The 23898-nt window shown below is 51.6% G+C and overlaps 1 protein-coding gene across 2 annotated transcripts; it reads left to right on the forward strand.

Moving 5' to 3' along the window:
- Positions 1-1461: 1461 nt before the first annotated feature.
- SEPT8 (septin 8) lies at positions 1462-21269 on the forward strand. Of its 2 annotated transcripts, XM_006888079.1 has the most exons (10): positions 1462-1491; positions 7233-7356; positions 8529-8724; positions 9031-9217; positions 10227-10388; positions 10961-11057; positions 11291-11459; positions 11668-11800; positions 11927-12117; positions 21101-21269. In XM_006888079.1, exons 1-10 carry the CDS (start codon positions 1462-1464, stop codon positions 21267-21269), a joined length of 1458 nt encoding a protein of 485 aa, XP_006888141.1. The 2 variants fall into 2 exon arrangements, with proteins under 2 accessions (XP_006888141.1, XP_006888142.1); XM_006888080.1 differs by lacking the exons at positions 1462-1491; positions 21101-21269 and adding an exon at positions 14809-14851 and having other exon boundaries at positions 7218-7356.
- The last annotated feature ends 2629 nt before the right edge of the window (positions 21270-23898 follow it).

Raw genomic sequence — 23898 nt, forward strand, 5'->3', positions numbered from 1 at the left:
ATGGAAGCAGACCGCCACACTTTTCTTCCGCAGAGCAGCTGGTTGGTTGAAAATGCTGACCTTTTAGGTAATAATCAAGCTCTTAGCCGCTTCACCACCTTACTCCTTGTGAAATATATCCCCTCAGATTAATAAACTGCAGCCTGATTGTCTGCATGGAGGGAGGGAAGTGGTGCAGACCTCTGAAGCAAGAAGAGGGTGTTGGGGTCAGGGGAGATGGGGTGACCTTGAACTCCTACAAGTGGTTTGTTCCCAAAGCTCCACCTCTTCAGAGGAGGGATGGGGGATGGCCGAGGGCCCCCTCATAGGGCCCAGCTGACCTCATTTCATTATGGTGTTGGCTGCTTTCGTTGTAAAGGTTCATTCTTTTATCTCCTCCCTAGAATGATTCTCCAGTTACCAGGTGTCTCCCTGATTTGGGACAGCCTGCCTCCATCTCCCCTTCTGCTGGGCAGCAGCATCCTCACGGGCACATCCCTTTGGTTATTTCCCGTAACCTCTGACCTGGGCTTAGAGGCTTGCTGTGGAATCCTGGAATCAGGGCCTAAGCCTTCCCTGGGAAAATTCCTAGGATTCCTTTCCGGGCTCTAGGACAGTTGTGCTTATGACCATGGGTTCTGGCCAGAGGCCCCTATCTGGCTATTTAAGGTTCAGGCTGCTCCAGAGTAGCTGCAGCTGGGGGTAAGTGGTTTGTGCCAGGAACATGGGTGGGAAAGACTCCCAGTGGGTCCGTTGCTCAATGACTTAGGGCCTCCCCCAGTGCTGGAGATCTCCTGGAGAGTGGGCTTCCTGCCTGCCTGGCAGGGTGCAGTGGGGCCTGGGAGCCTCAGCGGAGAACAGTATCGGAAGCCTCCCGCTCCAAAGGACCCCGCAGAAGGTCAGGAGTGGGGTGAAAGGTACTTTTTGTTCAGGATTTGGTGACCAAATATACTTTGGTGAGGTAACACCTCCACTCCTGTCCGCCCTAGCAGCCAGCCTAGTTTAGGAAGTCTTATCTCAAGTCTTTATTTACCTACAACCTCCATAGCTCTGTTAGTTCAGACTTTCAGCCGTTTCCCAATTGCTTCTGGATAAAAACTTGGTTTTGGTTTGGGAACAAGCCAGGAGACACGAGTTCTCCCTAAATTTCATTCTGCTTCTTGGTATAAGGGGCAGCTTCTCATGGCCAGCGATTAGGGCTGCTCCAGAAGGCTCAGACAGAGCATTTCCTGATGGGGGAAGAGGATGCCCTAGTTATCCACCGAGCTGCATAACAGAATGCCCTTCTCCACTTTGTTCTGGATGGCCAGGCGAAGAGGAAAGCGGCCGACCTGAACAGCTATCATTTCAGTTGTTATCTTTGATGTGCCAGAGAAATGATGACACAGAAGCCTGGGGCCTGTCTCAGGAGCCAAAAGCTTGTTAGTGATTAGAGAGGGAAGAGTGGCCTCATGGATTTTCCCTCTGTGTGTGTATGCGTGTATGCAGAGCTCTGAGCTGTCAGCCTGCTCTGTCCTGAAGCTTTGAGGACAGTAAGAAGCCCCTGAGTGGTCTCCCCAGGGAAGTGAGTGTGGAAAGGGACAGAGTCCCTCACCAGTTCCGATTAGGTTGCTCGGTTTGGAGGCCCCAACCTGACCGATCTCCTGTAGGTTCCCACCCCCTGGAGAACAGTGGTGCATTGTCCTGCCCACTCACGCTGCTCTCCCACCAGCCCTGGGCTCACAGACTGTCAAGCCCTGGGCCGGGTCCAACCCCCGGCATATTGTGTTGGGCTTTCATGATATTCTAAATTGATATTGGTTTCCAAAATTTAAAAGTTAAGATATTTCACATAAGAATCTCAATTTCTGTTTGTTTTTGTGAAATTGGGAGGTATGGCTGCTCTGGACTGGCTTTCTGAAAGTTCACTAGACTTACAGAACCACAGCCACTATGGACCCCATCGGCCTCATATCTCCTGGGGGAGCCCAGCACTGCATCGAGTCAGTGACTGTCTCTGATGTAGCAGACAGCAGAGTGATGAGGCTGGAAGTATGAACTTTGTCATCATGTCGTGATTCAAGTCCTGGGTTCCCACTCCTGAGTGGTGTGGTCTTAGGAAAATGACTTCATCTCAGTCGATACTTCAGTTGTCTCATCTGAACAATGGAGAGAATAATACCGCCTGGCTCACAGGGCTGACCAGAATCTGAGTCTGACTCACAGTGACCAGGACAGAGTAGAGCTGCCCCATAGGGTTTCCAAGGCTTCAGCCTTCACAGAAGTCGACTGTCTTGTGTTTCTCCTGAGGAGTGACTGTTGACCTGAGGTTAGCAGACAAATGTTTTAATCACTGTGCAAGCAGGGCTCCTTCATAGAACTGATGGACAGATTAAATGGAATTAGAGTAGCACAAAGCTAGCACTCCATATGTATTCACTCCCTCCCTCTCTCCCTCACTGCCATCAGGTCGATTCCCACTCAGAGTGACGCTCCCTTGGTTTCCCCCAGGCTGTGAATCTTTGCCTGAGGAGACTGCCTGCCCATCTTTCTCCAAGGAGCTGCTGGGGAATTCAAACTACTGGGGAGGTGTAGCCTTTGGTTGGCAGCGCCGTCCTCTTGGCCATCACAGCTCCTCAAGATACACTAGTTACCATTATTCACTTACTGTCCTGCTCCTTTGTCCGCATTTGCATTACCTGCCTGTGACTGTGGGCACTTGAGTTGAAAGTGACTGAGCCCAGACCCTGAGGGTAGGGACTTGATACCTTCCTCCTTTTACACTCAGCAGTCACCCTGGTGCCTGGTATGCAGTAGATTGCTGGATCGTATGTGTTGAGTGACTGAACAAGTAAGTTGGGAACCTTCTAAGAAGCACTGGTTTAAGGAACAGGCTTGTCCTGCTCTTAAATCCCTGTTCTGCCTTGGTGAATTCCCCGCCTTATGTGGTGCAGTGGTTGCTCAGCTGGAAGCCCTTTCCGCCATCTAAAAGTCAGTGGTTTGAACCCTCTAGCCCCTGTAGGGAAGATATAGTAGTCTGCGTCCATAAAGGTTTCTAAACTTGGAAATTTTATAGATTGATGCTACTCTGTCCTACAGAATCTGCTTGATAGTGGGCTTGGTTTTGAGTTTCTGTGTACCTCAGTGTCCTCATCTATAAAATAGGGATAATACAGTGTCTGCCATACAGAGTGAGGAAAGGATTCAGTGAGACATTGGATGTAGATAGATTAGTTCAGGCACCTGGTGGTCCTCAGACAGAAGCTGTTGTTATCATTTGTCATCCATTCCTTGCTCTTGGTTGAAACGTTACAGAGACACTTTACCCTCCACATGTCCCCTTTGCTTTCTCTGTTTTTCTGTATCCAAAGGGTTTCAATTTAGAGACAGAAGCAGCAGAGATGCAAGTAATACGCCACCCAGTCAACTGACTTAACCATGACTAAAGATGATAAAAGAAGATTCAGGGCCTTTGAGCTGTGGTGCTGGAGAAGGGTATTTAACATTCCATGGACTGCCAAAAGAACTATCATATTCACCCTAGAGAGGGTGAAACCAGGGTTCTCCTTGGAGGCAAAGATTTTGAAGCTCCATATGACATACTTTGGGCATGTTGCCAGGAGGGACCAGTCCAGAGAGGGACATCATGCTTGAAAGAGTGGAGGGAATGCAGAAGACCCTTCATAAGATGGATTTACTCAGTGACTGGGTTAAAAGAGGTAGGCGTGTTGGAGACAGTGAGGTTGGCTCAAGATAGAGCAGCGTTCAGAGCTGTTGTACATAGTGTCGCTATGAGCTGCAAGCAAATCAACGGCACATCACAATGACAGCATGGTCTGAGGGAGAGGCCTGACTGCATAGTAGTGAAAGTGCTCCCAGCCACTGTGGAAGAATGACATGGCAATGTGTTCCTGAAAGGCTCCTGAGGAGCACATCGACTTGGTCCTGTGGGATGGCTGGCAGTCAGCATCAACTAGATTGGCAGTACGTTTGGCTTTTTGGTTGTCATTTGCTTTATGGCTGGAGGGGGAAAGGAAGACTCCCAAGGCTAGGTGTTTGTTGACCCTTAGTTGATTTTCTTGGCTGTGCCATCCTCTGTGAGTGGGCTTCAGCCTTGGTGTAAGGTCAGAGGTGTCCAATTTGGGTCACTTGTCTGTATCTAAACAACTCATGAGATAATGCTGATTGGCTTGGAACGATTAGACCTCACCCCTGGAGCTGCAACTGAGGTTTTACTCACCAAAACACAGGGCTTGTAGCCAGTGGGGAGACTTGGGGTTACTTCTGAGCCAAGTGATGTTAGCTGTGCTGTGTAGGGGATGCATCTGTGAAACTGGCTCTTTATAGGCTGTGACCACACTCAGGTTGGCAGAGATCCCTGGGGCAGACACCTTAGAGGAATTAACATGCCTTGGATCATACGCTGTTAGTGACAAAAATGCGATCAGGGAGCCTGATATTAGTGGAAGAGTCAGTCCTCGGTAAAGCTGAGAAGCTTAACTTGGCCTCCTGAGACCAGGAAACAACATTGTCTCTCTCCAGGCCAGGGGTCATTCCACACTGAGTGTGTGCTTGTGTCTGCATGCCAAGGCCGGACACTCCCTTTGGCTCCTGAGGCTCCTGTGTGGTCATCAACCCACGTCTGGAGCCCCTGGAATGACAAGAGCACAACCAACTTGTGGGTGAAGACCTCTCAATACTTCACACAGAGAGGGTGGGCTCCCTGAGTGAAGAGTCAGGAAGGGCTGCCAGCTGTGCACAGGTGGGCTTCTGTGAGAGCTCCAAAAACTGCTCCTGAGCTGGAACCTGGAACTGTACGGAAGTAGGGAAAACTCAGGAATAGATCAAGGGTGGCTTCTGCTTCTCTTCTAAGTCCTCTGTAGTGTGTGTGTGTGGTTTCTAGGTGCAGCTGATTTGGGGGGCTTTGGCAGCAGGCTCCAGGAGGTTGGATTGCATCCTGATTGTGTCACTCTTGGAAGAAGAGGATGAATAAACAAATAGCCTTCTCTGCAAGCATACCACGCCTTGAATATTGGAGATGTTCAGCCTCGCCTGAAAATAGAAAAGCTCTACACTGAGTGTTCTGCCCTCCATTTGATCCTCACGCTGTAGGGAGCAGGTGGAACAGAAGCTAAATAATGAAGCCCTCTGTCAGATGGGCAGACATCCCTGGGTCTTGATGCTATAGCCGTGGAATGACATTCAGTCTAAATGGTGGCATTGTCTAGCATGTTGGGTATAATCATGGGGTTGGGGGAGGGAGATAGAAAAACATGACCCCCACCTCTACCCTTCACCCCTGCAGCCAATGTCAAGAAGCATATGGAATTGTTAGAGAATTAAGATGCATTAAAAAAACCTACAGTGCAAGGAAATGGAATAATTATCACGTGAAGGATCTGGGATGTAAGTCCGTATGGGCCAGATCAGGACAGGCGCCAGGGTGGAGAGCCCAGGGAAGAGGCTAGATTTGAGAAGTGGACAGAGGCTTCAAGGGGCCACAGACAGGGAGAAGCTGGAGTGTCCTGCCACACAGTTTGGACCTGGCCCAGCACATCCTATGCTCCATTTTCTCTTTTTGGCATGGGCCTCAGTGAAAGGAAGCTGTCATTAGGGACTCTTTGTCCAGTTATGTTCACGGCCCCAGGGGACCCGGGTTTGACTGGGGACAGTGAAGATGTGATAGGATGCCCTGGAGGTATGGGGTAGGAGAAAAGGGCCAGCCCTAAGTACAGAGGCTCCACTGAGAGAAGTGTCTTAGGGGTAATCATAACTTGTTTGGGGGTGCTGGTACAATTTCCAAGAAAGGCCTTGTAATTTCTGGGCTTTGGACACACACACACACACACACACACACCCTACACACGCTTGAAAGTCAACAGTGCCTGCATTTGGGGTAGGAACACCCGTTGGAGAGAGAGGTTTAAATAGTGAGGAAGAGAAGGTTGGGTTTACATGCCAGGGAGCTGAAAGGAATGGATGGTCAGAGAGATTTAGGCCAAGGCCGTAGGTTTCAGCCACTGAGAGGTTTAGAGAGCTGGAGATCCCTCTGGAGAGTGTGCCCAGGCTGCGGGATGACCTCAGGGCCCTGCTGCCTGATCCTCAGCCCCTCTCGGACTTCTGTGCTTATATCTTCATCCACCATCCTCCTCAGCAGCTCCTGGGCTCTCTTCAGTGGGTCTGCCTCCTTCTGAACAGGGGGCAGTGTGGATAGGGTGAAGCTCTACAGCCCCTGCCCCCTTGTCCTTTGCCTTTCCTAGTCGCTGTTCAGAAAGAAGGGTCCAGGAATGGAGGAGACACCCTTCTGTCAAGCATGGAACTGACCAGAGCCTTTGAGAGGCGTCACATTGGGGAAGGCTGAGCCTGGGAACCTTCCCTCAGAGGGCCGTGGTCCCCTCCATTCCCAGGGAAGCCATGCACTCAAATGAGTCTGGCCTTGACCCTCTGCCTCCAGGCCTCATGGTTTCTTTTTATAGTGCTGTGGGCCAGCTCCAGTGGCCCCCACTCACTGGGGACCTGCTACCCGCCACTCCGGGAAGGCCAGGCCTCTGCATTCTCATCAGGACCTTCCGTCTGAACAGCCAAGGTTGGGGCGGACTGGGAGTGAATATGAGTTACAGCCTGGGAGTCTCTGGAGAATACGGCTGGGGCAGAGGGAGGAGGGTTAGAGTTGTGATCCCTTCAGAGTCAGCCTCTGAGTCACAGTGCCGAGCTGTCCTACAGTGGACCCACGTGGGCATTCCGTGGCTGGGTGCGTGAGGAGCCTGGCCTGCTAGGGGAGGCCCCTCTGTGGTATGTGTGGGGGTGACTGGACCCACCTGCTGGAGCCCTGGGAGTGGGGAGCAGCTTCAACTTCTCCTCAGTGCTGGTCACAGGAACACGTACACTCTCTAATCTTGGGTGCTTGGAGTGTTGGTTTGGAAACCATCAAGGGCCTTCTAAGCACATGGAAAGATGAGGCCTCGGGAAGCAGCCATGTGGTCTTGGGACCCATGTTGCAGAAAATAAATGGATAATGGGTCCAGTCTCAGAGGCTTGAGTGAAAGGGCCTTCACCAAGATGGGATTGGGGTCTTGAGGCCTGTTGGCCTCCCTCTGTAGAAACTCACCCTGAAACCAGAGCTCTGATGCACTCACAACTGTGTTCTGTTGTTTACTCAGAATTCAGACGAGAGACGCAAGGTGGGTTTGTCTCGGGTTAACTTCTCCCATGATGGACTCACTGTCTGTCTGTCTGTCTGTCTCTCTCTCTGTGTGTCTGTTTCTCTCTCTCAGCAGAATGGAGAGCCAGAGTCCCGGACCCTCTCCCTGGGGGGCCATGTGGGCTTCGACAGCCTCCCCGACCAGCTGGTCAGCAAGTCAGTCACTCAGGGCTTCAGCTTCAACATCCTCTGTGTGGGTGAGTGTCTGCATCTGGGAGGGAGAAGCCTCAGGAAGAGAGGAGTGAGAACTTTCCATGAGATCGGGGGCTGCCGGCCTGGGTCCCATCACGCTGCACAGGGACTTTCCAGGCAGAGTGAGAACTCAAGACAAGGACAGGGATGGAGCCACAGCCTTACGCCCAGTTACCCTGGGGATTAAACAGGACTGGGTCTGTGATGGTGCTTTGCACAATGAGGGTCTAGCAGAGATTTAGGTTCACTTATGTATTTCTCAGGTTTTTAATAACCTGTTCATGCAAAGAGTCCCCCAGCGGCACAAGTGGCTTAAGCACTCTGCTGCCAACTGAAAGGTTGGCATTTGGATCTACCCAGGGTGCCTGGGAAGAAAGTCCTGGCAGTCTACTTCTGAATGATCACAGCATTGAAAATCCTATGGAGCAGTTCTCCATAACAGCGGCATCACCAGGAGTCAGGATCATCTCCACGGTGACTGTTGCTTCATGATTTGCCCGTTTTACATCTGTGTCAATGACACTATAGTATAAGGTAGATTTTTCCCCTTTTAGAATTGAAAACAGAGGTCACCACGAGATCGTGTAGTGAGGGCTACAGGTTACATTTTGAACAAATGAAGCTCCAAAGGTGGAGGCTCTGGGAAGTCCGTGTACCCCCGGCCTGGGGCTCCCAAAGAAACTCTTGCAGGGGCATCTGTCAGGCTTTGGAGGCGGCAAAAGCCTATCTTGAAACCCTCTTCCTATTAAAGCTTCATGAGGCTGGGTCCACGCCAGTGACTGAGCCCCTTGTGACTTCAGACTTTGTCCTCTGGGCCTCATGATTGTTTGTGACCATCCTGGGCCTGGGCGTGGTGAAGTGCAGACAGACTATATATTAGGGTCACGGCTCCCCCTGAGGCTAGTGGAGACCAGCGTCCATTGGTGTCTGCATGGCCACCTGGGTCTGCCTCTTCTGCTCCCCAGGGAAACAGCTCACACCTCCCACTTGCTCCATCTGTGTCAAATCTTCTTTTGACTTTCTTCCTCACACCGTTTCTAAGGCCCCTTGTGGAAAGCATGGGCTCCTGAGGGGGTGGGCACGGTATTGCATGGAGAGCTAGGCCTGTCCCTCTCACGTGGGGAGGCTCGGCCTTCAGCTCTGACCTCCTCCCGTGACCCCTGCTCCTGCTCCCCAGGGGAGACTGGCATCGGCAAGTCCACGCTGATGAACACACTCTTCAACACAACCTTCGAGACCGAGGAGGCCAGCCACCATGAGGAGTGCGTGCGCCTTCGGCCTCAGACCTACGACCTCCAAGAGAGTAACGTGCATCTCAAGCTGACCATCGTGGATGCCGTGGGCTTTGGGGATCAGATCAATAAGGATGAGAGGCAAGAGGCGGGAAGGGCAGCAGTGCCCACAAAAGGCCCATCCCGACCCACCCACCCTGGCTGTGACTGTACAGCCGCCTGGCATTCCTCGCTCCACGAGGGAGTACTCCAGGGCGGGGAATAGTGGGGTCTCTGGGCACAAATGGACTGGCTAGTCATTGGGGAGGACAACCAAGAGAGGGGGTCAGATACCTGAACCCAGCTGGGCCTCCCCGAACAACCTGGCCTGGCTCTGGAGTGTGGCTGCGCCCCGCTGCCTGTGCCCGACGCAGCAGCCCGCCTCCTGGGTGATGGATCTGTCTGTAGTTACAGGCCCATCGTCGATTACATTGACGCGCAGTTTGAAAACTATCTGCAAGAGGAGCTGAAGATCCGCCGCTCCCTCTTTGACTACCACGACACGCGGATCCACGTTTGCCTCTACTTCATCACTCCCACAGGGCACTCCCTCAAGTCCCTGGACCTGGTGACCATGAAGAAGCTGGACAGCAAGGTACGAGAGCCCACCTGCTTGTTCCACAGGCCCTCCGCTGCGGTGGGATGTGGTGGGCCTCGGGCGTGTCTGGTTGACCCTTTGCGGATGGGTCCTCTGCTCGATGAGCCCTGTGTTTGCTCCTACATCTGTCCCTACTGCTCCAGCTCGCCTGTCCTCTCGAGGCCTGGTGTTCACAGCTCGCTCCCCAAGCTCCTCCCAGTTGCATCAGCTCTCCCTCCCAGTCTATGGTCTCCTCCTCTTTCACAGATCTGGTTGGTCCCCCTCACGTGGCTTCTCCTCAGTGTACCCCCAACCCATTTGAGCCTCTTCTCTGCTCATTTCTTTTCTCAACTCTAATTTCTCTTGCTGCTTTTACTTCCTGTCCCTCTCCTGCTGTGGATTTCTCTGACGTTTGCCTGAGTTCATTCGGGAGAGACAAGTTAAACCCAGAACTGAGGTGCAAATTAGGAGTAGGTATAGTATAGCAAGGACACAGAGAAGAGGGAAGCTTCATGGAGAAAATGGAAAGAGTTGGGGTCCTCGAGGGTGTGACCATATAGTCACCTGTCAGTTCTCAACGTGACTACCTCAGGAGCTCATTTTTACTGTGAAAAATAAAATAGCCTATGCCTGGGAGATTTTGAAGTCTTCTTGTGGCCCCTGCGTATGGGGGGTCATCTTTTACTGCTCTGTGGGGAGCTCAGCCACTCACTTCTGTCAGAATCTAGGTACCTAAGAGTCTGCAGAGCACTCTGCAGAGTGGAAGCTTGGTGTGCTAGCTGGGACTAAATTGGGACTCATTCATGGTCTGGGATACCCAGGGCTGTAGGAACCACTACAGTGATTGCTGTAACCCATCTGAATGGCTGTTGTGGCTGGGTGAGGGCCCGAGCTACCCAGGGAGGCGCTCCAGCCTTCTCTCCTGCTCAGCGATGTGCCTGGGAGGGCTTTCCACGGTCAGGACACCGTCTTTCCTCACATTACCTAACTGACTTTGCTCTCCCACTCCCCGCACCACTCCTGGCAGGTGAACATTATTCCCATCATTGCCAAAGCTGACACCATCTCCAAGAGTGAACTCCACAAGTTCAAGATCAAGATCATGGGCGAGTTGGTCAGCAACGGGGTCCAGATCTACCAGTTTCCCACCGATGACGAAGCTGTTGCTGAGATAAACGCAGTCATGAATGTGAGCGTTGGGTGAGGGCCTTGGGCTCTGGAGCCAGAGGACTGGAGGCCAGTACAAGTCTCAGACACAGAGACTCTTGTTCCCCACAATTTCAGCCATGGCCTCTCCTGGACAGATTATGGGCCTCTAGGCACTGGCCAGTCCTGCATTTTGTGTCCATGGATGGGAGGGCTTAGGTTTTGGGCCTGCACTGAGGCTTCTCAAGGCTTGTGTTTCACAAGATCTGGACACAGGCAGGAAGTCAGGGCTGGATGAGTGAGCAGACACGCTCACAGGGTTGAGGGACTGGGGAACCAAGAAGGGATCCAGGCCCATCGGCCTTCACGGGAGGTTTGGTGCCCCTGGGGAGCTCAAGAATTCCCAGAGAGGGAACATGAGGAAAGGAGACTGGGGATCCAGCCTGCTCCCCTCTTTGGAGGTTCCAGGACACTTCTCCAAAAGAAAGCCAGGAAGTGAACCCCTGGCTTTGGGACCTTTGTTCAGATCCCGCCTGGGCCCAGGGCCCTCGAGGGGTGTCTGTCCATTAGCCTGCGTGTCCGCAGAGTGCTCACAGGTTCCTGGCCCCTTTGTAGGCACACCTGCCCTTTGCCGTGGTGGGCAGCACCGAGGAGGTGAAGGTGGGGAACAAGCTGGTCCGAGCACGGCAGTATCCCTGGGGAGTGGTCCAAGGTGAGTGTTACTGCAGTGGTCCAGGGTGAACGCGTTCCCAGTGGGGTGATCCGAGAGCAAAGGCCCCTGCCCTGCCTTGCTCCCCTCCTCTGCAAGCCTATCTCGGGTCCCCTGTTCTGAGCTCCTCCCTCCCGGCACCTGCCCTGACTCTCTGGAGTCACACCGCCTTGGACGCTGCCCTCTCCTGACCCCTCGGTTGGCCTGCCGGAAGCTCACGTATCCTCTACTCTTAGTGGAGAATGAGAACCACTGTGACTTCGTGAAGCTCCGGGAGATGCTGATCCGAGTCAACATGGAAGACCTCCGTGAGCAGACCCACAGTCGGCACTATGAGCTCTACCGGCGCTGCAAACTGGAGGAGATGGGCTTCCAGGACAGCGACGGTGACAGCCAGCCCTTCAGGTGATCACCTGTGCACGAGCAAGGCCACCTCCCAGGCCAGATCCAGAGGCCACTGTGGTGTGCATACTCTGGGGTGTGATGAGCAGGAGAGGCCCCTGCCCCCCTAGGATCCTCCCCCCTTGGGGCCCTGCTGGTCTGCTTCCCTGGATCTTGTCCTGCACTGTCCCTCTCCATCCCACCTCTAACCTCTCTCCTCTGATCCCCGCAGCCTCCAGGAGACCTATGAGGCCAAGAGGAAGGAATTCCTGAATGAGCTGCAGAGGAAGGAGGAAGAGATGAGGCAGATGTTCGTCAACAAAGTGAAGGAGACAGAGCTGGAGTTGAAGGAGAAGGAAAGGGAGGTGTGTGCAGGGCCTGGGCAGGTGGTGGTGAAGAGGCAGCGGGGCAGGTCAGGGAGGGGGGTCATGGCTGGGAGGCAGGGTGCAGGGGCACCATCGCTGCACTGCTCACCCACCATCCTCTCCCAGCTCCATGAGAAGTTTGAGCACCTCAAGCGGGTCCATCAGGAGGAAAAGCGAAAGGTGGAGGAGAAGCGGCAGCAGCTGGAGGAAGAGACCAACGCCTTCAACCGCAGGAAGGCGGCCGTGGAGGCCCTGCAGTCACAGGCCTTTCACGCCACCTCGCAGCAACCTCTGAGGAAGGACAAGGACAAGAAGAAGTAGGTGCCGGGCTCCCTCCCCTGCGCCTGTCCTTTTGCTCACACCCTTGCTCACGCTCTGGCTGTTTGCTATTGAACTTTGCTCTCGTCCTCCACCTCTTTCTCGCTCGCCTTTGACTTCTCCTTACCGGTGATCTCGCCATCTCAGGACCTGGATCTCTCCCTCTTAGGTTCACACGTGGCCTTGCTCTGTTTATCTCTCTCTCTCTCTCTCTCTCTCTCTCTCTCTCTCTCTCTCTCTCTCTCTCTCTCTCTCTCTCTCTCTCTCTCTCTCTCTCTCTCTCTCTCTCTCTCTCTCTCTCTCTCTCTCTCTCCCTCCCTCTCCTTTGCTTTCCTGCAGCCCCCTCAGCTGCTGGGGACACTCCATGGCAGTGTGGTGACGGCTGAGCCTTAGAGGCAGGGAGGGCTGTGGTTGGAGGAGCCTCAGGTCCCTTTCAGGCCATGAAAGGGCCTGAGAATGTCAGCCTTCCCAGCGACATTCCAGATGCGTCTGTGGTTTCTTCTTGGACAGCTGTGCGTCTCCTCCTGCAGCCTCTGATGCAGGGGGTGTAAGCTGGTGCAGACTGACTGCCGGCTGGGGATGGAGCATAGAGGACACTTGAGCCCAGCCAGTGCTGCCCGTCTGCACACGGGGATTGCTACCAAGCTATTCTGAAAGGGTACTTGGGGCTGAAGGCAGACAGACACTAGAGAGGGAGGCTGCCCTCAAGTGGAAGGTGGAGTTGTTTTCTCTAGAGTGGACTCTGGGGAGTGTAGCCAACTTGTTGACCAGGTGGGGGCAACCCTGAGCCACTTCTCTTGGCATTTTCACCTTCCTGTTTCCAAATCCTTAGCTGGAGTCCAGATGCCCTGTCTCCTCTGCCACCCCACTTCCTTCAGTGTCCCACACCACATCACACTATTATGGAGTCTCAACCACTCTGCTTCTTCCTGCCCCTGGCCTCCTCTACCCTGCTGCTCCCTGTCCTTGGCCTGAACCTTGTCTTCTCTTGCTAACCCACGAATTAAGCAGACATACCCAGCTTGGTTCTCATTCTTGGACTCCATGGAACCCTGTTTTCTCCTGGAATGTTTGTGAATGTGGTTTCCCCATCCCGTCCTTCCCTGGTGGCAATAAGTGTAGTGGCTAGGACCATGAAGTGGCCCTGCATCACAGCTTCTGACATCAGCCCCCCAGCCTTCCCTCCACATAGACATTCTCTAAGATGTGTGTATGTGCACTATACACACATACAGACACGTATACACAGGGTTTTTCTTCTTCTCATCACATGCACTGCCGCAGGCACATACCTCATCTTCACTGCTCATGTAGGATGGCATAGACACATACAAGAGAAAGAAACATAAAGGGCTTCTCCCAGAGGGTGGGGGTAGCAGGCGATTAAGATTTGGATACACATTCTCATTCCTAAGGCCCATCCTCTGCTTTGGACAGACTCCTCCTTTCTATGGTCTCCCGCATCCTGCTGTCCCTGGACCTTTGAGCTGCCCTGTGAGCCCTGTCACACCTCTGGCACAGATCAGCCCCTGGCTGTCCCTGGGGAAAGCCCAACCCCACGCTCCTGTCAGCCACCTGAATTTTCCCTGTGCCTTGCATTTGCTTCCAGCCCGCTCACATGCCCGGCTCTTGGCTTAGTGAGTGTAGAGGCTCTCTGAATTGGGAGCTGGTGGCTCAGAAGTCTGGCTTCTCCAGGGTGATGTGGTATTCGAGTATGTGACCCAGAGTAACCTTGCCCTATTCCCTGCCACCTTCATTCAGATCTTCTTGTACAGGAAAAGACAAGCAGGGTTCCCTTGGAAATGAGCTATGGGGAAAGCAAAGGCAGGGCCTTCGGGCCAGGCTAGAGTCGACAGGCCGGCAGGGTGGGGTGGAAGCTGGTGGAAGGCCCAGAGGCTCCACACCAGCCCGTCTGGGCTCCACTGGTCAGGGTGGGGGCTTGTCACTGGTGTCTGGTATCCCTGCTTTGCCCATGTAACCCAGCCTCCGTGGTGTGTTTTCTAGGCCTAGGCCTAGAAAATGGGTCTTTTCTGTTTGCTGGACATGACAGAAAGCTTCAGTCAGTTTGGCCTCTGAGAGAAGGCCTGTTTTCCATGCTGGCATTGCAGAGGCCAGGAGTGGGGCTGGTGGGTGGCTGGGGATATCCCTCCCTTTGTCTTGGTCAGCGGGTGGGGAGTACATTTCATGATCATTGAGTTGAGTGGCTTTGATAGGTTTTGCTTATTCTTCAAATTTTAATCCATTTTTGCAAAATTACTTCCCAACCAGATCTTGACCCTCAGCCCGGGACGCCACAAACTGAAGCGAGTTCTCTGGTTTGCTCGTCACAAATGCCAAACTGACTGCCCTTTCCTAGTGTCCATCCACCTGGCTGTGTTTTGCTTCTGTTTGATTTGGTCTGCGTATCTTTTAATGTGTCTGTTTTGTTTGTTTGTTTGTTCGTTTATTTTTATTTTTCAGTTAAAGCACGCACAGACTTTACATGTCAAGAGCGGACTTTACACTTTCATGTGTTAAGTTGCTTGAGTTACACCTTGTGACCTTTCACCCCTAGCATGGTGTGAGGATGGACTGGGAGCCAACAGACTCCAGTGTTTACAGCCTTGCTCTCCCCACCCGCCCCTCTCTATGCAAACACGAAAAAGCCATGAATGCTGGAACCCAAAACTGACAAGGTTTATTTTTTTCAGAGCCAGTGGCTGGGCTTCCATTTACAGTGTCACTATCCCTTGACGGAGCAGCCATGTGCCGCCCTAGCGAAGGCCCCGGCCGGCGACGCCAGGCCTAATTGTCCCGCGTCAAGATGGCAGCTCACAGGGTGCCCTGGTGCGGCCCCGGGGTCTGGTACACATGCTGCAAATTCACCCAATTGTCCTTTATTTTACTTTTTTCTAACCTAGAGCTTAATTTAAATAATAACTTTTAAAACACTCCTAAATTTTTATTTTGATGTGAGCATAAGGACAAATAATACCCTCTCCCTTTATTTTCCTAAGTAACACAGATCCCCTGATTTTTTAAAAACTAAAAATTTCTCTAAACCTTTCCTACATGTATAAAGTACCCCTTTATGTAGGGAGAGGTGGATAATAAACTTCCTGTCATGACAGTGTTTGGAATTTCTTTATGGATGAAAGTGGACCATGAGCAAGACTGTGTCCAGTGCTTTTACTGTGAATGTAAATGGAACAGCAGCCCAATCTATTGTCTGTGTGGTTACAGGTGCTTCTTGTAAACACAGACCCACGCCATGTCTCTGTGTTAAGTGTTTGCCTCCAGTTCAGACCCCAGACCAGCTCAGCATATTCCCTGGACAAAGAGCCTTCTGAAGGCTTTTATTCTGAGGTCACTGATGGCTGTTCCCTGGCTGAGCCACAGGGCAAAGGTCTGACGGTGCCTGACACATGTGGACAGTTGAAAAATACCAACTGCAAAGGTGCTTTTCCCATTCCACTGCCCTCTACAAGGGAGCAAATATGAGCAAGGCTGGTTTCTTTTATGTTCCTCTTAGCCTGCCAGCCATTGGAAATATGAGGGTGAGCATATGGCCTGTAAAATGGGAGATGAATAGAAAGGAAGGAGCTCATTTCATGCTGAGGAAGCGCCGTCCTGGGCACTGGAGCTGTCCAGCCCCCACAGTCGCCCCTCGGGCTCACAGTCTAGTGCCCTTCCGAGGGGACGCCCCCGGAAGCTGTGCTAACTTACTGTTGGACTGGCGGCTTGTTTTCTCACGCCCTCCATCTCCTCTCCATAACCATTTCCCCCTTGCTGACTTGACCCGCTCTGTTGATTCCCACAACCAAACCCTGGTTTCCTCCTGCTCTTCATTATGGAGCAGGGAGCTGTGTGCTCAGTGAGGTGCTCCTGGAAAGAGGGGCACCACTCAGGTCTAGGGTGTTCCCTGTTCACACGTCAACAGAAAATTTGCCAAATGTGATGCCGTGGTCAGGGCCACATCCCGGTGGGGTTGGAAGCTTGTAAAAGAAGCCTTTGTCAAGGAACAGGATATAAATGTGACTTTGGGTACAGAGCCTTGGAGGGGGCCCCCGAGGACGAATCCTCATCGGCTTCACGGTCATGACTGAAAACTAAAAACAGAAAAAGGTAAATTGGTGTGTCTGAGGCAAGTGTAAGGAGCCCTGGTAGCTCAGTGGTTAAGCGCTTGACTGCTAACCGAGAGTTGAACCCACCAGCTGCTCTGGGGGAGAAAGAAGTGTCAGTGTGCTTGCCTTGGGTAACTTGTTTCTCTTTAAGTACGTTTACTTAGATCAACATGTGATCCTTATGGAAGCCTCTCTCAACCAGTGTATTTCTGCAGATGAGGCTTGATGACCAGCAGGTCCTCTGGGTTTATGGGGAAAGGGGACCAGTCGTGGAGCAGCCCAGGGTGGCTCTGAGGCCGGCAGGGCTGCCACCTGCAGGCGGTACCCGGGGCATCCTGGAGGCCATTCCTGTGCTAGTTACCTGCCTGTAGGCCCGAGGTTCTCACTCCTCTGGGGAGACCTATCATGCTAGCATTTTTGAGGGGCTAAGCTGCCCTCCATGGGTCCCATCAGCATCAGCCAGCCAGCCAGCCTCTGCACTTCCCTCTGCCCTTGCTGTTTGCGTTTAGAATCCAAACATCTTTAACCCAGGCCACATTCATCCTTTGGCATTAGGTGAGCTTAAAGCTCGCCATTCTTTAAGAAACTACCCCTCATGGAATGTGCCATGTGAGTTCAATTGACCCTCCCTTCTCCTTCTCAAGGAGCCCTGGTGGAGCAGTCAGGAAGCTCCCAGCTGCTAAGCAGGTTAGAATTTAGAGCCCACCAGCCACTCCCCAGGAGGAGGATGGGGACGTCTGCTTCCTGAAAGGCGTGCAGCCCTGGAAAGCCCAGGGAGCAGACCTGCTCCGTTCTGTAGGCTCGTCAGGAGCTGGCTTGGCAACAGTGGGTTTGTGCTTCTCAGTGTCACCAGTGGGCAGGGCTGTAGTGCAGGATCGCATTGATGTTCATGATCATGTCTTCCATGAACCCTGTTGGTTTGAGGCAGAATCACCATACCACTGACTGTCCAAACATGAGTGTTGCTAATCATGCCAGGCCAATAGGTATAACCGGGAGCCCTCCCAGGCAAACGAGGATGTACCGTACACCTGAGCCAGGGCGGTTGTAACTGTACACACTGTTCATGCATGTGTTTGTGTGTATGTACGTGTGGGTTTCTGTTAACTGGGGTTCATATCACTGGATAAAAGGCCCGAGGGAAACGTGGCTTGCTAATTTACATTAACATGCTTTTTTAAAATGGCTTCATTCGTTAATTCATTTACTTCTTCATCCATCGACTGTTTTTGTTCCTTTCCATTCACTTTGTACTCATTTTTTCCCCATTAAATTTTGCATTTATTTTGAGTTTTTGTGGTGTCATTTTTGGGCAGTAGCTTTTCTGATTTAACAAGGTCCCCGAACCTATTAATTCATCTGCTACAACTGTGGTAAAGTCCAGCTTGTCTTTTCTGGTGAAACTAATCAGATTCTGCAGTTTTGTTTTAATGGTGGATTCTGCTGTGGGCTCCTGTGAGGGGCTCTGGGATGGGTGTGGGCTGGAGGAAGAAGTCACAGGAAAGAGGAGATGCGACCTGTGACCTTGAACTTGTTCTAGTGACCCGGTGCAGTGAAGGAGCTGAGAGAAGGTGCCTCGGCCCTGGAGGGCTTTCCTTCCTTCCTTGTCCCAGAGGCTTCAGATTGAACAGCTAATGCTGGGGTGCTCGTTATGTGCCTGATGTTGCTCTAAAGTGCATGACATGCACTAACTCTTTAGTGCTTGTAATAATCCTGCAACTAGATGCCATTATTCACCCCTTTTTATAGATGAGCCACAGGAAGATAAGCAACCCTAGGGTACCAGAGGGGTTGGGATTTGAACCTATATAATTCTATATAATCTATATAAAGGCCTGTATAATTCCCAAGTTACTGTTGTGCTGTGACGCCCCATGGAATGCTGGTAGAATGGTGGCGGTGTGGTTGGTGTTAACGTGTGCAGCTCGTGGCATGGGCTGATGGACCCAAGATGGGTCTGTAGAGGTGAGAAGTTCTGGGAGGTAGTAGACAGGTGGAGAAAGGGTGGAAGGAACGTGGCAACTCCTGGGTTTAGTTGAGACCTTTGTCTGTTAGGCACAATGTTAGACTCAGGAGGCAAAAATGAGAACCTGGGATGGGGTGCTGACATGCCTGTGGAAGGTGGAGCAACGCAGGCCTGTAGGACTGCGGGGAAGAGATGCCCTCACCAAGCTCTGAGGGGAGGAAGCTTCGGGAAGCTAAAGGGAGAACAACTCCTTGGTGGAGGGAACACGATATGATTGCTTGCCCACTTAGGGGAAATGTGCTGTTTGGACAAGTTTTCACTCGCCCTGAACCTCCCCATGCAGCCCTTCTGCGGTTCGCGCTGTGTAGCGTCTGCTCTTAAGCTCTCTCCTCGCTCCATCCCTGTTGCCACAGTCGTCACCAGCTCCCACCCTCTGTAGGTAAAGATGAAAGGAAGATGGTCTGTGTCCGTATCCCTGCTTCCCACCACAATGACTTCCCAGTCGCTGAGCTGAGGTGGGGTTTGACTTCCTAGTCTCAGGGATAGAGAAAAAAAAAAGCCAGAATTTCCAAGAAAGGCGAAAACTGACTGGTGTTGGAAGTGCAGTTAGAGGAGGCTGGGTGGAGCCTGGGGCTGTGAGGCAAACTCGGCAAACTTGGTTGCCCAGGGAAATTTTAACTAGTTCTGAAAGCTCCATGCAAAAAACCACAACAAGCACATTTGTGTCAGTATGACAATAAAAAAGGTTAGCTCCCCAAGGGAAGAGTTACATTGTTTACAGATAGATGCAGCCACATCACTTTGCTCCAGAACTAAGCTCAGGGGCCTTTTCAGAGCATGAGAGCTGGGAGTGAGTGTTGGATTAGCTTTGAGAACAGGCTATGGTTACACCTCCAGTTACCTCAGTAAGAGGTCTGGATACCTCTTAATAAGCTCCTTAAAATTTGAAACTTTGGTGTGTGGCCTTAGGGATGAAACCTTGGACAATCCGAGAGACTGGCCACTGGTCAGTGGAAGGGACAAGACAGAGAGCAGTCATGTCCACTGGGGGAGCTGTAGCACGAATAGGAAGCTACCCCTTCGGTGTGCCCATCTGTAAAATGTGTGCAGGACAAGACAACTGGGAGTGGTCTAATCCAGGAAATTATCTTCCAAGCATATTTGCAAGGCTAAATGCACTGTGCCATGAGTGTAAAATAAGATTCCAACAAAAGCTACAGCATGCAAATTTGTGTCCAGAGGAGGTCGAGATGTGTGCTGACTCCCGTACAGACACTGTTAGGGTAGAGTTGGTTCTCAGCTATGCTGCACCCAAGAGCAGCTCCTACTCGCTCGCAGCTTTGCACATTCACAAAACTGTTTGCAATGCAAAGATTTCACAAACCGCCCTGATTGTGCAGCTCATTCACATCCCCAGCACTGCTTACACAGGCCCAGCTGGCAAAGACGCCAGCTGGACACTGCTGCTCAGAGAATGGCCCTACAGTATCTCAGCTCCACAGGACAGCTGGCCTCCCCTCCTCTGCCCGCCACCATGCTGGCCACCTCCTCCTGCAGTCCAGGGTCTGAAGCAGGCCACACCACAGAGGCTGCACTTAACAACGGAAAGCTTTCAGAAGGGCACAACCAACAGGTGTCATGCGAGAAGACTCTTTAACTGACATAAACATTGAATAAACTATATTAAGTGTAACAAGGAAAATACAGTTCAGGTTTGCTGAAGCTACTGTATGCATTAAACAAAATACAGTGTATTCCAGCCCTGGTGAAAACAAGATGCTCATTATAGCTAACTCGGGGTGAGGGGTTCTGGAGAGACTGTCCCCCTTTTCAGAGGGGCAGGCGGGTAGGTTGGGACATGACACACTGCACCTGTCTTTAGAATAGGCCTGGGGACCTGGAAGGACCTGGCCAGTTCTGGAGGCTGGAGCAGCAAGGACTGGTCCGAACCAGCCCTGGACCTTCGGCCACCTGCTCCTGGCCTGATCCTGTAACTCTTCCAGTGGCCACGTCCTGGACGAGCATGCGCAATGTGAGTGTTCATGCTCCCTCGGGCTCCAGGGAGCTCACAGGCTGCAACGTGGTGCCCTGTGAGACTCTGGGCCACCTTTGCTCTAGTCAGCCCTATTTATTCCTCCTGCCTCTCTTTACTTTCTTCAAAGGATTTGCTAGCAACATCTTCCGAGTTGCCCTTCCAGGGCTTTCGTATTAAAGGCCTCAAAAAAGCCAGAGGACTCAGTCCGCACAAGGAGACCCGCTTGAGAGCACAGGAGGGCCAGGCTGGCTAGCAGGAGAAACAGAAAGCTGTCCTTGTGGGAGGATGACTAAATTGTCAGCTGCTGCTCTCCCAGTTTCTTACAGTGGCTGGATTGACCAAGAGTGACCTGTAATTAAAACAGGCCAGTTTTGAAGCAGAAACACAGTGCAGTCTAAGGAGAAGGCAGCCTAGTGCCAAAATGTTAGCATGAATTAACTTTAGGAAAGTCCACCCACCCAACTTAAAAGCTTTAACTGTGTATCATCTCAGCCACATCCATCTCCAACCTCAGTAAATGTGCCATCTGCTTAACTGTGCATCCCATCTTAACCTGTGCATCCTGGGGGTTCTGACCACAGGGCCTCATCCTCTTAACTACAAGGGTCCCACCGAGATGAAACTTCTCTCACTATCAGAGAAAGCCACCCTTCATTGGTTCAGTGAAGGGAACATGCATTTCACACCCAAAGCCAAAATGGCATGGCCAATGGTTGGCCAGACTCTTCCTAGAATCATCACAGCCAGAGCATCTCGAGAGCCTGCAAGGGCCGCGAGGAGCCTAGGGACCCTTTGGGGGTCAGAGTGCATCAGCTAAGGGGGCACAGCTCTGAGCACTTGGCCTGGGGCGAAGTTGATGTGTGCCTGTGTTTCTTTAGCAGATCAGATGTGGGAGGAGTGCAGCAGTCGGGCATGAGCCTCTCCAGCTCTAAGGTGATGATGACCAAGGCCAGTGTGGAGCCCTTGAACTGCAGCAGCTGGTGGCCCGCCATCCAGTGCTGCAGCTGCCTGGTCAGGGACGCGACGTGGCGGGAAGGATTCCTCTGAGGCAGCAGCTCCGCCACAAGGGGGCGGCCCAGTGCCACCAGGGCGTGGGACTGGACACCGGTGGTTTTTAACGGTAGAACAGAAAACCCCCATACTTCTCATCTGTCAATGACCAAAAGGGCAAACAATTCCAGTGTCCATCAGGGAGCATCCATTGTTGCCCGACTCTTTTCATTCCCATTCATGGCCTCGCATGGGGCTTGAGGCTTCCTGTCCTGTTCTATGGCCAAACTGAGCTTGAATGTTGGAGAGAAGAAGACATTCTGCTTTGTGACAAAGGCATTAATATCATGAGCCCAAAGTACCTAGATGACAATGTTTCAATTCTGACACATAGAAGAAGCAAACGATCCAAGATCAAGGCAGCAGAAAAAAAGGCACTTGTGTCTGTTTGACACAAGCAGCAGCTCTGTCACTTGGCACCAGTGATCAGTTTTCATAATGAAACAGCTCTTAGCAATTTAATCTTCATGCTTCATAACAAACCAAAACTCATGCCATTTCCACATTGCATAATTTTGCCTTACTAACCAAATCATATCCTTAAGGATGACCATCATTCCCCTAACTGAAAACAAAAAAACTAATGTATGATATTTTTTTAAGTGCCAGATCAATATGGTCTAAAGCCTCCAAAAGGATTGTGTGTAGGTGAATCAAGACAGCTCAGTGAATGTGTGTAAATGTAGCAAAAGCAGACAGCTTTTTATGTACAGTATTCATAGAATGGAAAGTGAAATATTTTTGCAGTGTGTATTTAAAAGAGAAACTCACCATTATAGTGCCGTTTAAAAACCTTTGTAAAGTTATTGTCCTTTAGAAGTGGGGGTCTGGTGGAACCGTGCTGGCTCGGGGGGGGGATGTACGATACATTTTCATTCTTGTGTGTGTCCTGAGCCTCGTGGGTTACCTCAGCGTGGTGCATGTGTCAGGACGTGTGCACGCCTGTGCTTCGCCGTCCCATATTGTCCACAGCTGCCCCAAAGGCACATGAGTCTAGGGCAGACTCGGCCAACGCCCCATACTCTCCAGTCACGAAGTCCACCGCTCGAGAGGTCTCCTCCATGCAGTCTGTCCACAATAGCCAGCACCATCTTCAGCTCATTCGGGGTCCAGCCAGAGCCACCGTGCTTTGTGAAGTCTTTTATGCGTGGAATTAACTGTAACAAGAAAATAAAGAGGCCAAAGCCCTAAACCATGTCATGGGAGCTTTTGTTTTCTTACCCGTGGGGGATTGGGCAGGTCATGAGCCTGGTGGGATGGTCATCTACAGGCTTATCCCAGAAAAGGAAGGAGAGGGCTGAACGGCAGGGACCCCAAGAGCCTGGTCTGGAGCAGTGTGATGTCCACCTGTGCTGCCTTTTAGCAGATCCAAGTAGAAGATAGATGTTGGACATCTGCCAAGTCCCCATGTTGAAATTACAATGTCCTGGTAAACCTTCAGTGGTCGCCTCTATAAGCAGGTCTTAATCTCCAACTTTATATGTCACTTTATACCAAGTGGTCCTTGTGGTCTGGTGCTGTCATCTCATTCACACCTGCAAGAACTCACCCAAAGTTTTCCAGATGCTGTGGGTTCTGCTCATTCCTGTTCCCAATCCCAGACATGATTGTGTTGTTGTCAGAGAGAGAAACTTCCTGATATGCACCAGATAAAGTCTACTCATAAAACCACAGCAGCAAATGCATCTTGTTTGACTGTGATGGAAGGTAGTTCAATTTGAGGGGAGAGTAAAGAGTATGACCTTTTTCCAGGAGAACCAGTGAAATTTGTCTACAGACTAACATTCAAGCACTGTTGTGTTTTTGTTATGTGCAGTCGAGTCGTCTGCGACTCATAGTGACCCTGTGTACAGCAGCCCTAAACTTTGCTCTATCCTGTGCCAATCTCACCATCTCCGACACACCTGTCCCCATTACTCCAGTCCCTGAATCAATCCGTCTCATGGAGGGTTTTCCTCTCCTGCACCATCCCTCCACTCTCCCAAGCATGACGTCCCTCTCCAAGGATTGGCCCCTCCTTGCAACATGTCCAAAGTATGTCAGATGAAGCTTCAGAATCCTTGCCTCCAAGAAGCAGGCCGGCTTCACCCTCTCCAGGACAAACCTATTGGTTTTCTTAGCAGCCCATGGTACATTCAATACTCTTCTCCAACACCACAGCTCAAAGGCATCAATTCAATGCTTGGAAATTATTGAACAATATCCAAGCACTGTTGTTGTTGTTACGTGCTTCAAAGTATGTCAAAGCTTCAGAATCCTTGCCTTCAAGGAGCTTCCCGGTTTAACCCTTTCCAGGATGAATCTGTTTGTTTTCTTGGCAGTCCATGGTACCCTCAATACTCTTCTCCAGCACCACAGCTCAAAGGCATCAATTCTCCTATCCTCCCTAGTCACTGTCCAACTGTCTGATGCATAACAAGTGATAGCAAAGACCATGGCCTGTATCAGATGCACCTTAGTCTCCAGAGAGACATCATTGCTCTTCAGTACTTTGGAGAGGTCCCTAACAGTAGACTTTCCCATCGCAATACATCTTTTAATTTCCTGGCTGCTGGTGCCAAGAGAGTTGACTGCAGAGCGAAGCAAACTAAAGCTGTGAACAATCTCAATCTCTTCACCATCCATC

The sequence above is a fragment of the Elephantulus edwardii genome, unplaced genomic scaffold, assembly GCF_000299155.1.
Source record: "Elephantulus edwardii isolate Elephantulus edwardi_28Jun2011 unplaced genomic scaffold, EleEdw1.0 scaffold00064, whole genome shotgun sequence".
NCBI classification, from domain to species: Eukaryota; Metazoa; Chordata; class Mammalia; order Macroscelidea; family Macroscelididae; genus Elephantulus; species Elephantulus edwardii.